The sequence below is a fragment of the Ursus maritimus genome, unplaced genomic scaffold (assembly GCF_017311325.1).
Source record: "Ursus maritimus isolate PB19 unplaced genomic scaffold, ASM1731132v1 scaffold_23, whole genome shotgun sequence".
Classification (NCBI taxonomy): Eukaryota; Metazoa; Chordata; class Mammalia; order Carnivora; family Ursidae; genus Ursus; species Ursus maritimus.
Genome location: NW_024424786.1, coordinates 14,119,698 through 14,133,075, shown reverse-complemented (window position 1 = coordinate 14,133,075; position 13,378 = coordinate 14,119,698). Strand labels below are relative to the sequence as shown.

Below are 13,378 nucleotides of genomic sequence, written 5' to 3'. Positions count from 1 at the left end.
TTTCTTTCTTTCTTTCTTTCTTTCTTTCTTTCTTTCTTATTTATTTATTTATTTATTTATTTATTTATTGGACAGAGAGAGACACAGCGAGAGAGGAACGCCAGCAGGGGGAGTGGGAGAGGGAGAAGCAGGCTTCCTGCTGAGCAGGGAACCTGCTGCGGGGCTCGATCCCAGGACCCTGGGATCATGACCTGAACTGAAGGCAGACGCTTAACAACTGAGCCACCCAGGCACCCCAGTCCACACTGTTTCTCATCTCATCTTCCCTTCCCACCGTTAAACACAACTCCTCACAATGTAGTGCTTTAATTCTTTTGTGTATATAGAATCACATTAGATTGGAGACATCTGGAATTTCATCTGTATCTACTTCTTGCTACTTTCCAGTAGACACTGCATCAAAAAGCATTAAGTGAATAATCAAGGCATAGCCTCTGCAAAGGTTATGAAGAATCCCTTTAAAAACCAGATGGATATTTTACTTTTTGAGGGAGTGAGGGGTGTATAGTGTTTAAAAGTTGGAAGACTTTCTGAATGAGTGAGGGCAGCTGTTTTCTGTGCAGCAGAATTTTAGTATGAGAGGTCACGGAAGACAGGTATCCTGCCACCAGTTGTTCTAAAGTCCAAAAAATACGTTCTTGGCGTCAAGTTTTATCTTCATTTCATTTAATACACTGGAATTATCTGAGAGTTGAAAAATTGGCCTTCCCACTAGCACCCATGCTCATGTAGGGAGGTCTTTGGGAAAGGGAGGGATGGGGAGGAGGAGTGAGGTCCAAGGAAAGATATATAAAAGTATCTGATTATTAGTATCTAAGGAGAGAGAAGAAAAATAACCAGTAATTATGGCAGTAGAGTCCTAGGAGTCTAGTTTGAACAGCATTCTCAACTAATGCAGTAATTTAACTGATGAGTGACAGAGTGGTGGCATTCAGCTCTAAGTTTTATTTGGCCATACCTTCTACATTCTTTCTCCTGAGGAAATGCCCAAACGTGTAGATTCGAGTGACAGCAAGGCAGTTAAATAATCTGGGATATGAATGTGGTTTTGTTTTACACTCCAGCAGCTATAAAATCAGTGAAGAAAAATCTGAATTCTTTTTTTTTCTTTAAGAAAATTGAATCTTTACTTTACATTTCTTCTTTGGTTAACTGTGAATCAGAATTTTAATTTAGAGATTATTTAACTCCAATTCTTTATCTGCATTAAGAATCTAGAAGCTTTTTATAACTAAAAAAAGTTGCAATTCTCTTGAGCTTCTGCCAATAGCATACAGTGATGCCAAAATTTATGTGTGGGAAAGTTGATTTCAATGAGGGTAATTTAGCTGAAGTTTAGTCTAAGAAACTAGTGTTTTGCTGCCAAGCAATTATTTGCATTTCTAAAAAATGACTTATAGTTTTTACCAATGCTTTCTTTTCATCATAGACTGGTTACTTAAGTAAGTTATTGTCACTAATGGTGTATTTTTATAAAGGAAATTATATTCTTGTTTAATTTGGTTAATGTCAGCCTTGTTTTTAATATGTGATTTGAGTACTTTTATTAAATGCTACCTTTGTTTGAATAAAAATCCATAGGAATTAAATCAACAGCTAGAAAAAAGAAAAGAAATGGAAGAACGTGAAAAAAGAAAGGTAATTGCCGAAGAAAAGCACAAGGAATGGGTTCAGAAAAAGAATGAACAGGTAAGGAGAAAAAATATCTGCACCCACATACTGACAGCTCTTTTGCAAAGTCTCCTTTTCATTACCCTCATAACCTAGGTTTTTGTTATTTTCTCTCAGATTCGTTCTTTGACCTGATTTCCTCCCCCTGCCTTCATGGACATATACCAAGTCTCTGTCTTCTACCCTTTGTTCTCTGATTCTCTTCCTTTTCCCTCATGTGGCCTCCTTGTGTCTTGCAGCAGGTAGGCATGGAGTCTGTATCTTGGCCTGACTCCCTGGATTCTTAGACTTCCATCTCTTAGGTTGGCAGGCACCTCTGAACCTGCAAATCTACAACAACCCATTTTTGCCCATTCTCCTTTGATTTCTGTTATTAGTACTACTATCATCTCAGTTACCTAGGCATAGTCAAAGTTATTCTGTTGTTTGTGACCTCCCCTCACGCCACCTTTCCTTTATCATCACCACTCTCCTGTTTGCAATCTTTTCCTGTCTGGTCTCATTAACACCTTTTAACTTATTTACTGTTTATTTCCCCATACTGGATATCAGATCCATAAGACCAGAGACACTTGTCTGTTTTATTCAGTTCTGCAGCAGCTAGATCAGTGCCTGACACATAACAGATGCCTGAAAATATTTGTTGAGTCAATGAATTCATCCTCTGTGGCTTTGCCAGACTGATCCTGCTAAAAAAGTTGAATGTCATTCCGCAATTCAAAATATATTTTTTATGATTTCCTACTGTCCTCCGAATAACGTTTTAACAATTCTAGCCTGGCTGGTTAAAGATCTGCTACTCTCTGCTCTCTGAGCCATGTCTTCTTCCACCTGTGGTTCTCTTCATCTTACGCTGTGGCTTCTTACTAGCATTCTTTGGGGAGTACACATAGGATAATCATGGTCCATCTTCTTCAAGTATTAATTTTACTGGAAATTTTTGGGAGGAAAAATGTTATTTTCATGTTAAAGCAAGCGTAGATATTTAATGGGGATAGAATGTAAGTTTTATATTATTTTTAAGATACACAATAGATTTCAGAGAAATCTCAGGCAATGGACTGTGCTCCCCACTCCCCAAGGATATGTATTCATGAGAAATTTTGAGAACACTTCCATTCTGTTTCTCACTTCCTTATTTTTTTATATTATACTTCATCAGCATGGAATCTCATCATATCCTTCACCCTACCTTTCCCTTTATTATCCAACTCAAAGTATTTCCTACATGAATCATTCACTGATCACATGCTAGAAATAGAATGTGACAGCTCTTTTGCAAAGTCTTTCCTTCTCTGAATCCTGGTTCAATTTATATCACTTTGTATTTTGTATATATTTTGTTGCTATTTTGGATTTTGCGTATGTCTTTACTTCCTTGTAATTTTAAGACCTTTAAGAGTAGGAATTATTTTTTACATTACTTTTTATCCATTATAAGATCTAGCATGATGCTTTATAATACAGTAAGCATTTGTTATTGGAATGAATGAATAAATCCATTATCTATCAGTTTTAATACATTCTTTTATTAGATCACAAATTAGAAATTTTGAAAATACCTATCTTTTTATCTGTTTGGTTTCTATTGTAATTTTCACCCTATTTAGAATAGTATTGCTTTTATTATTTGATCCAATTTTATGAGTTTAGTCAGATGTTTAGATTGTAAGACAGAGTTTTAAATTTTTAATTCTAATTGTCCTTAATTATTATTGAATCTAATGCTCAGTGGCATTAATAAGAGTACCTGGTCAATAATTTCAGTAAGTTGAAGATGACATAGCTTCTGTCATCTAGGTATTGTAAGAAGGAAATTGGCTGGACATGTGTTTGTTATAACCATAATGTATTTATTCTTTATTTCAGAAGTAAATCATTATTAAGTTTGCTTCATTCCATAATACAATAAGAAAGTTCTGTGTGAATCAGTGCCCAAATCAGAATAAATCTGTGTGACTGTTTGCAAGGTCTGTGTGATATTTTGTGCAGTTTATAGCTATAAAACAAAACAGTTTTACATGTACAGAATAGTATGCTCTCTCCTCTAAAAGCTTCTCTTATCTTCTGACTCCATTAAGCTCATTTTACCATGCCAGTCAAACATAGTTGTTATTTGTCTAAGAATGTAAGATACTGCTGAGAGATGATATAGTCTCTATTTTAATTAATGTCAGTAGATCTGATCCAGTTATTTGAGAAAAAGAAATTTTTTTTTCTTTTGGATGGAAATGGTTTGTCCTGACATAAATCACCAGTTATTGAAAGCAAGATTCCATAAGTATGAGAATGGTTCAAAAATAAGCTCTGAGAAATTAAATTTATTTATTCTGCAGAACTCTTGTTCAAGTTAAGGAATAATTGATTACTCTATTTTTTTTTTCTTTCAGACCTATCAGATTTCCTCTTTCAGTCTCAGTTAGATTTACCTCTCTTTGTAAAGACTGCTCTCCTGGTTCTTCTCTTCCCGTCTGGCATCTCTGTTTACATTTCATGGTGTGTGGTCCTTGCTGCCTCTAGCTTCATTCACATTTTAGCTATATCTGTGGCATAATTTTCTCTAAGTCATTTTCGCTGTGTTCTATCAAAAAATCAGACAAAAAGAATTTATGTGTCCATTAGCAAAGTTGGTTTCTTCTAATATGACACTAAATTGTTAAGTCCTTTTCAAATAAAATGGCTTATCTCATCTGGTACTCTTACATTTGTGTGGCCATACTAATTCACTTTTTAGATTTTTTTTTTTTTACAGTGTGTTATCACATATGTTGTGAAAGGGTCTTATTTACCTTCATTGTTTTCAAAAATATTTAAAAATAAAATTACTTTTAATGCTTAAAACATGGAACTGATTTTTCAATGTAAAACATTAATTCAGATCGATAAAGCATATAACACTGTTATCGAATGCATGATTCATGCATTCAACACTTCTACTGTTCTAGATACTACTGAAGGAACCAAAAGAGAAGTTCAGAAACTTTAAGTAGCCAGTTATTTTGTTAGTTTCCTTTTGTTGCAAGAAACAAAGGTTCTCTCAGGGCCCCATCTTAAAAAAGGGAAGATTTATTGTGCTCTGTGCGGTATAGAACTGGAGTGCCAGAAAACCTGAAGCCACTTAGTCGCTGGCTGCTCTGTCTTAGTACATCCCTCTGAGTGCCTGCTCTGTTCTCCGTGTGCTAACCAAAGGCATTCCATTCTCTGTTCTCTAGTTTAAATTCTACAGAAAGTCTTTTTGATGTTTTAAAAGAAACTTCATTGAGCTATAATTTACATACAGTAAAATAAACCTATCTTAATTTGGATGAGGTTTGACAAACTTATGTACCTGTATAATAAACAGCACCACAGTCAAGATATACACTGTTTCCACCATTCCAAAAAGTTCCCTGTGCTCCTTGGGATTCAACCCCTGTTCCCCACCCCCAACTAGCCCCAGCTCCAAGAGAACCATTAATCTGCTTTCTGTCTCTGTAGATTAGATTTACCTTTACTAGAATTTCATATAAATGGAATCGTAGAATATATATTCTTTTGCGTTGGGCCTCTTTTGTTTTTAAAATTTCCTGGTATTAAGATTGTACCTTTTTATTGTCGAGTAGTATTCTATTCTGTACAGTACCACAAATTGTATATCCATTGACCAGTTGGTGGAAAAATGGGTTGTTTTCAGTTTTAGGGTATTATTACAAATAAAATTTTCTGACCACTTATGTACAAGCCATGCTATGGACATTTGTTTTCATTTCTTGGGTAAATGCTTAGGAACTGAATTGCCAGGTTGTATGGTAAGTATGTGTTTAAAAGAAACTGCCGAACTTTTTTTTTTTTTTAAAGATTGTATTTATTTATTTGACAGAGAGAGAGAAGGCCAGCAAGAGAGGGAACACAAACAGGGGGAGTGGGAGAGGAAGAAGCAGGCTCCCAGCAGAGGAGCCTGATGCGGAGCTCGATGCCAGGACCCTGGGATCACACTCTGAGCCGAAGGCAGCCAAAGGCAGATGCTTAACGACTGAGCCACCCAGGCACCCCTGCTAAACTTTTTTTTAATGTGCTTGTATCATTTTACATTTTCACTACTATTGTATGAAAGTTCCAGTTGCACCACATCCTAACCAAACTTGATATTGTCAGTCTTTTTCAGTTTAAGTCATTCTAGTGACTATGTGGTGGTATGTCATTATTGTTTTAATTTTCTTTTCCCTGAGATCTAATGATATTTAGCAGCTTTTCATAAGCTTGTATTAATCTACTAGGGCTGCCATAACACAATACCATAGACTGGGTGGCTTAAATAACAGAAATTTATTTTCTTACGGTTCTGGAGGCCGGAAGTCTAAAATGCAGGTTATCAGTGAAAGTTTCTCCTGAGGCCTCTCTCCTTGGCTTACAAGATGGATACCTTCTCTCTATACCCTAACATGCCCTTCTCACTGCATGAATATCCCTGATGTCTCTTCTTCCTCTTATAAGGACACCAGTCTTCTGGGAGTAGGCCCTACCCTTATGACTTTAATCACCTTCATGACCTCTTTGAAGGTCCTATCTCCCAGTATAGTCACTTTGAGGGTTAAGGCTTCAACGTAAGAATTTTGGGGGACATGATTCAGTCTATAACACTATCAACCATTTCTACATCTCATTTCTTGTGTTTGTTTTGTGCTTAAATTTTTACCCATTTTGTGCAAGAATTGTATGCCTCATTCATAAGCTGTACAAGTTCTTTATATATTCCTTTAAGTCCTCTCACATGTATGTATTGCAAGTATTTCTTCCCATTTTATTTTCCTTAATGGTATTTTTTTTTAAAGAGAAGTTTTAAATTTTGATAAAGTTCCATATTTTAATTTTTTTTTCTGTAGCTTGTGGGTTTTGTGTCCTATTTAAGAAACATTTGCCTACACCAAGTGTATAAAAATATTCTCCATTGTTTTCTTTGGGAAGTTGTAGAACTTTAGTTTTTACCTATACGTGTATTTTGAGTTAATTTTAATATGTGGTATGAGTTAAGGGTCAAGGTTCATTTTTTTTGCATGTGGATGTCCAGTTGTTCTAACACTATTTGTTGAAAAGGTAATCTTTTCTCTATTTAATTGCCTTGGCACTTTTGTTTAAAATCAATAGACTTGGGGGGCGCCTGGATGGCACAGCGGTTAAGCGTCTGCCTTCGGCTCAGGGCGTGATGCCGGCATTATGGGATCGAGCCCCACATCAGGCTCCTCCGCTATGAGCCTGCTTCTTCCTCTCCCACTGCCCCTGCTTGTGTTCCCTCTCCCGCTGGCTGTCTCTAACTCTGTCGAATAAATAAACAAAATCTTAAAAAAAAAAAAACAACAATATACTTGGGGCGCCTGATGGCTCAGTCTTTAAGCATCTGCCTTCGGCTCAGGGCATGATCCCAAGGTCCAGGGATCGAGCCCCGCATCGGGCTTCCTGCTGTGTTGGGATCCTGCTTCTTACTCTCCCACTCCCCCTGCTTGTGTTCCATCTCTCGCTGGCTGTCGATCTCTCAAATAAATAAATAAAATCTTTAAAAAAAAAGAATAAATAAATAAAATCAATGGATCGTATAAGTATGGGTCTGTTTCTGGACTCTTTTCTCTCCCTTTGGTCTAGTCCTGTGCCAGTACCACACTAGCCTGTTACTATAGCTTTGTAATTATTGAATTTATTCTTCTAATCAGGTAGTGTAACTCCTCCAACTTTTTTCTTTTTCAAAATTATTTTTAGTTACTCTCTGTCTTTCCATATGCAATTTAAAATCAGCTTATGAATTTCTCTGATCATGTTTGCTTTAATAATGCCTGACACTATTATGACTTCATTAAAGATATAGATCATTTTGGAGAAAATTTCCATCTTAGTAATATCAAATTTTAAATCTATAAACATGATTTTTTTTCTATTTATTTAGGTCATCTTTAATTTCTCTCAATAATGTTTTTTAGTTTTCAAGGTACAGTGGTATTATACATCTTTTGTTAAATGTATTCCTAAGAATTTCATGTTTTTGATGATGAGAACAGTTATCTTGCCTTATTCCTGTTAGTGTATAATGACTTCCATGCCTGGCTTTGATATCAGAATAATACTGGGCTCTTAAAATGAGTTTGGATGTTTTCCCTTTTTCTCTGTTTTCTGAAATACTTTGTGTAGTAATTGATATTATTTCTTCCTTAAATGTGTGATGGAATCTGGCAGTGAAGCTATTACAGGCTGGAGTTTTCTTCGTGGAAAAGTCTTAAATTCTGAATTATTTTTACAAGTAGAGAGTTATTCAGATACTTTATTTTCTTTTTTCATCAGTTTGGAAAATGATACATTTTAAGGAATTTTGACATTTCATTTAAATTGAATTAATTGACATAAAATTATTTTTAACATTCATTTTGGTGTCTGTATGATCTGTGATCTGCCACTTACCATCTGTGTGACTTTAGGCAAATGACTTAACTTCTTCGTGCTAATTTCCTCATTTGTAAATTGAGATTATAATCATGCCTACCTCATATTGTGGTTGTAAGAATTGACATAATACATATGTATAAAGTATATACAAAAGGAACAGGAAGAGTCCTCACTCAATAAGTGTTAGCTGTTATAATTGAAGACAGTGTAGGGACTAGATGACTCCTTGTTGATGAGGTTGTGGAGGAGTCTCATGAGTCAGACAGTGAGTGAGATATGCTACAAGATCCTTTTTAATCTTGTAGCTTTTCTGACATTATGAAGTAGTTAAAGTCCAGTATTGTTTCAATGGAAATTGGGTTCTCAACAAGAAAGTATTCCTTTTTGCAGCTGTTGGCTGCCCAGCAAGAGAGAAGTACACATAGCATCTTGGGGAATGACTTGGGCTTGATTTTTTTTTTAAAGATTTATTTATTTTTGAGAGTGGGAGAGAGGGGCAGAGAGAGAGGGAGAAAAGCAGCAAAGCCGCACGCGGGGCTTGATCTCACGACCCTGAGATCATGACCTAAGCTGAAACTAAGAGTCAGTCGCTCAACTGAGCCACCCATGCACTCCGGGCTTTGAATTTTAAGACCTATCATTCCTGCATAGCACCTGACTATACTGTATGTAACCGATGTTTGTCACTTGAGTGTTAATTGAATTGCTTATATTAAAGTATTCTACAAGATGCTATAAGAATTATGTAGCTAGAGATTTGTCTGTATGTGCCCTTATAACAGTATTTAGTAGTCCAAAATGTTATTTTTTTTATCCTCTGTAGCTCACAGATGGCAAAGATTTTATCTAAGTATTTGTATAGGCAAACTGTCAGGAAATGTACATATATGGCTCCTATTTTAGAGTGAAGGTAAACATCTACTAAAAAACACAAGATTCAGAACAGTCTAACAGGTTGTAATTTCTGTTCACTAATCAACAAATCTTTATTGAGCACCTACTGTTTACTTAGTACTGTCACAGGTTCTGAGTATACTTTGTTGGGCAAGGTCTTTGTTACTGTCATGAAACTTATAGCAAAGCTGGTAGACTAAAATCAACCAGGGGATTGTACTTATGTTGTATATTTTCATAAGCTACATTTTGTCAACCACTACGTTACCACTTCTTTTAAGAAATAACTGAAGTTTAGAAAATTACTGCATACAACACTCCTTGCTTGTATGAGCATAATTACAGATATTCCAATTAAAATTCCTTCATTTTTATTTAAGAAAAGAAAAGAAAGGGAACAAAAATTTAATAAGGAAATGGAGGAAAAAGCAGCAAAGGAACTGGAGAAAGAACATTTGCAAGAAAAGGCAAAAGAAAAATACCAAGAATGGTTAAAGAAGAAAAATGCTGAAGAATGTGAGAAGAAGAAGAAAGAAAAGGTATTTTTATTAAAGTGACCAGTTGGAATATATGGCTTTGGTGTTCAGATGTGCCAACTATACTGTATAAAAAGTTTCTAATAGAAAATTGGCACCACCTTAGCATAAAATAAATACGTGAAGCTGTCCCTGCTTACTTATCCTATGTGGAAGTTTCAGAAAGGAATATGCATATGTGATTTCTTAGGTTGAGAAATATTTATAAGCCTATTGATATATTTTCAGTCAGGTTCAAACTTTTTTCATTGTTTATGCTTTTAAATATTTTTTGATGCACTTTTATGAAAGTCTTATTACATTATAAATTACTATTCTATCTTAAAACAGCGAATTGCTTTTTTTCTTCTTGGGTTTGATGTCTTGTTTAGAGGCAGCCACCTTTAGATTACATCCCTGATCATGTTAAATTTTGTTATCAAATTATAGAAATGTGATTTAGTATTTATGATTAGTAAGCCATTGGGGTGGGAAGCTATTGGGGAAAAGAGTCAGTGGAATTTGAATAGAATTTTTAGTTACAGAACATCACTAGAGATTCTTTGGTCTTGTCATTTTAAGGAAAAAGAAAAACAACGGCAAGCTGAATTACAGGAAAAAAAGGAAATAGCAGAGAAAAAGTTTAAGGAATGGTTGGAAAATGCAAAAAATAAACCTCGTCCAGCTGCAAAAAGCTATGGTTATGCCAATGGAAAACTTACAGGTTGGTTTTTATGTTATGTGGCTTACATAAATATGGCTTGCAGGAGCAAATATTATACATTATGTTTCCTTTTGACCGAAATAGAAATGTGTAAAAATCATTTTTCTTTCAAATTACTATTTTCTGGAGGATTATAACACACTATGTTCCTATAGAGATACTACAAATTTTTTGTCATTCTCTTATAAATCAGATATATTTTAAAGGCAGTAGTTGGAAAACTGCAAAGTAATGATTTCTATCATTAAGAAACATGTAGAACTTTCTTATGTTTTTGGTTTTTGAAGCCTTAATGAGGCTGTATTTAAGAGGTCATTTTTCCTCCCCTTCTTCTAACCGTCTCTGAGGCAGAGCTTCCGATGTCTTTGGCACATTCCTTCTGCAGGGTGGAATACTAGGCAGCACATGAACCTGACACAAAGCCGGTTGGCCTTCAGGCTTGCTCTGATTGTAAATGGCAGTGCATGTTTTTCTTTGTACTTCATGTTGGAAGCTCATACCTTGCTGACAGCTGCCTTCACTTGTTTAAGTGATTTATTATTAAAAATACTCCCATTTTGTTCTGTTCACACAATAGAACATATTCCAGACTTTGTTTTGACCATCTTGGTGAAGTGTGTGTTGACATATCTATGCAGCCAAAGTGGGTTGCCAGTGTCTGAACGACACATTCCTGCTGTCAGGGTTTAGGCCTCTCCTACGTGTCACAAAAGTCATCCATTACAGCTACTAGGTGCTAGGCATGGTCTGCTCCTTTCTTTCTCTTTTTCTGTTTGAAAAAAAAAAAGAGGAATAAGCAGTGATTAACCAAACAATTGATAACTAAAGTTAAAACTTTAGGTGGGAATATACATATTGACTAGAAGTTGTTTGCTATAATAATGGGTTATTTTATTAAAATTTTTTCATTTTTGATGAGTTTTGTTCTAATAAACATTTGTCTGCAAATGCTGTACTGCTCTTAATCAAAATTACAGTGATATTATGAAATCTGATTAATTGGATAATAATTTAGAATTTCAGTGATTCTGAACAAGAGTTTTGGTTCACTTTAGCTGTAATGCAGTATACCTTTTTTTTCTCTGAAGTTCAATGTCTGGCTAGGGAAAACTAGTACACAATCAGTGGTTTCCTAGATTGAGTTAAGAACATGAAGATTTTGATCAGTTCAAGGGTTCTAAAAGTAATTTCTTAGTAAAATTTTTATATGAGTTTTTATTTATGTAGGTTTTGACAGCACTCTTTGGACTTTTAGAATTATTGTTTATATTTTAATTTTTACTGCAATACTCACTGTATTTGAAAAATGTTACTTGTTTGAAAGTATATTAGAGTTCAGATTTAAATGGATTAAATTGGCTTGTCAGTGATATTTTTGCCCTTTTGATACTGTAACATTTTTCTAGGAATTTTACAATAAGTAGTTTCTTTGATCTCAAGAAGTTTTTTCTTGTTTTGTTTTGTTCTGACTTTTTAATAATTTTAGATTTTTACAGTGGAAATTCTTATCCAGAACCAGCCTTTTATAATCCAATTCCATGGAAACCCATTCATATGCCTCCTTCCAAAGAAGCTAAGGACCTATCAGGAAAGAAGACTAAAAGGCCTGTGATAAGTCAGCCACACAGGTCCTCATCCTCTCTCGTGGTTCAGAAAGCCAGAAGCAATCTTTGCCTTGGAACTCTGTGCAGAATACAAAGATAGTGGGTGTGCGAAATTGCATGCTTTTACCTGGAGCTGTTTAATTTTAAAAGTAGAATCGTTTTTTATTCCTCAGCCAACAGCTCAACATTCGATGTGATTATTGACACTTTCACATTTTTGCATTTGTATATGTTGTCCTTATGGCTAATTGAAGAAGATGCTTTATACATTTTCATTTTCATAAGTGCTTCAAGGTTGATCTTGGCATATTGTTTCACAGGATAAGTGACTGAATATCTAACAATTGTGTTTATATTTAGCTTGTATTAAAACTACATTGTAATACCAATAAAACCAATAATTTGTGTTGTGTTCTTTCATACTTCGTGTTTATTTGTGTTTATGAACATGGTAAGATTAAACTGTAATTGTTCAAACAATCATTTCTATACTGCATGCTCAAGAAAACTCTTAGAATTTAAATGGGTTAGACTCCTACAGTAATCAAAAACAGTCTTTGTTGATAACTTTTGGCGTATTTTTCCTTTGTAAATATTTTTAAATGACTAACTAGAGGCATGTTTTGTAACAAAGAAATGAGAGTTGAGTTTTTGAAAGGGAAATCTTAAAACATTGTTATATGCTCTGGATCTTAGATTGATAGATAGCAATCTTGAGACACTAATAATATTTTGCCACATTTTGTATTAATATACATTAATTATAATTAGGTGGTCAGTTTGGAAATTAATATTATCTACATTATTTGTTAATGTTAAAGGTTAAGTGGTATTTTATTGAAGCTGAAATCTTATTAGTAGATACATATTAAGGAAAGTAGTTCAAAGGATTACTAAAATAGCACTCAGCACTTTTTACTAAATTGTAAAAGTCTGTATCTTTTTTTAGGAACCATCAAGAAATGAAGATTTGTTGTGGCAATATAAAGTTCAGTAAGTTCATTTACAAGTGATACCTATTTAAAGCATATTTCATGTTTCTGCGAGGTTAGTCATCTGTCAAGTTTCTGGTGATGAATGTACAGTGGTGTTGACCAAAACAAAGAAACAGCAGTAGCTTCTTTGAAGGGTATTCATGTCATCAGAGATCTAGGAAAATTCACTTCTAACCAGAGAACAGTTTGGGGGAGGAGTCAGTAGGGTTCATTGGGTCAGAATATTGGTGAGTTTTAGAGGCCTGACCATCCTTCTCAGAGCCTCTTAGACACAGTAATATTTTCAGGTAATCATTCCCTTGAACAAATTCACCTGTGTAGGGAGAATGTACAATTAGCCAGAGTAGCATTAAACTTGTGTGTTAAAGCATACCAAGCCCTGAATTTCTGGGGGTTGTATTTAAGAAACCTTCAATTTCACACATAGATTAAGTCATTTAGGGCAACTTTTAACTATAACCCTAATTCTAATAAGACTTTTTGATTAATCAGTAATTAATTAGTTTGACCAATATTATAATAGTCCCCCCTTATCCAATTTAGAAACTTATCATGGGGTTACAAAAT

At 34.7% G+C, this 13,378-nt stretch overlaps 1 protein-coding gene across 1 annotated transcript in view; it reads left to right on the top strand.

Moving 5' to 3' along the window:
- CCDC34 (coiled-coil domain containing 34) overlaps nt 1-12,236 on the top strand; it is a 22,393-nt gene extending 10,157 nt beyond the window's left edge. Inside the window, exons 3-6 of the mRNA XM_008686944.2 lie at nt 1,582-1,689; nt 9,354-9,512; nt 10,071-10,212; nt 11,699-12,236. Coding sequence (XP_008685166.2) covers nt 1,582-1,689; nt 9,354-9,512; nt 10,071-10,212; nt 11,699-11,916 — 627 coding nt within the window. The 3' untranslated portion in view covers nt 11,917-12,236. The remainder of the gene's footprint in view (nt 1-1,581; nt 1,690-9,353; nt 9,513-10,070; nt 10,213-11,698) is intronic.
- Nucleotides 12,237-13,378: the final 1,142 nt, after the last annotated feature.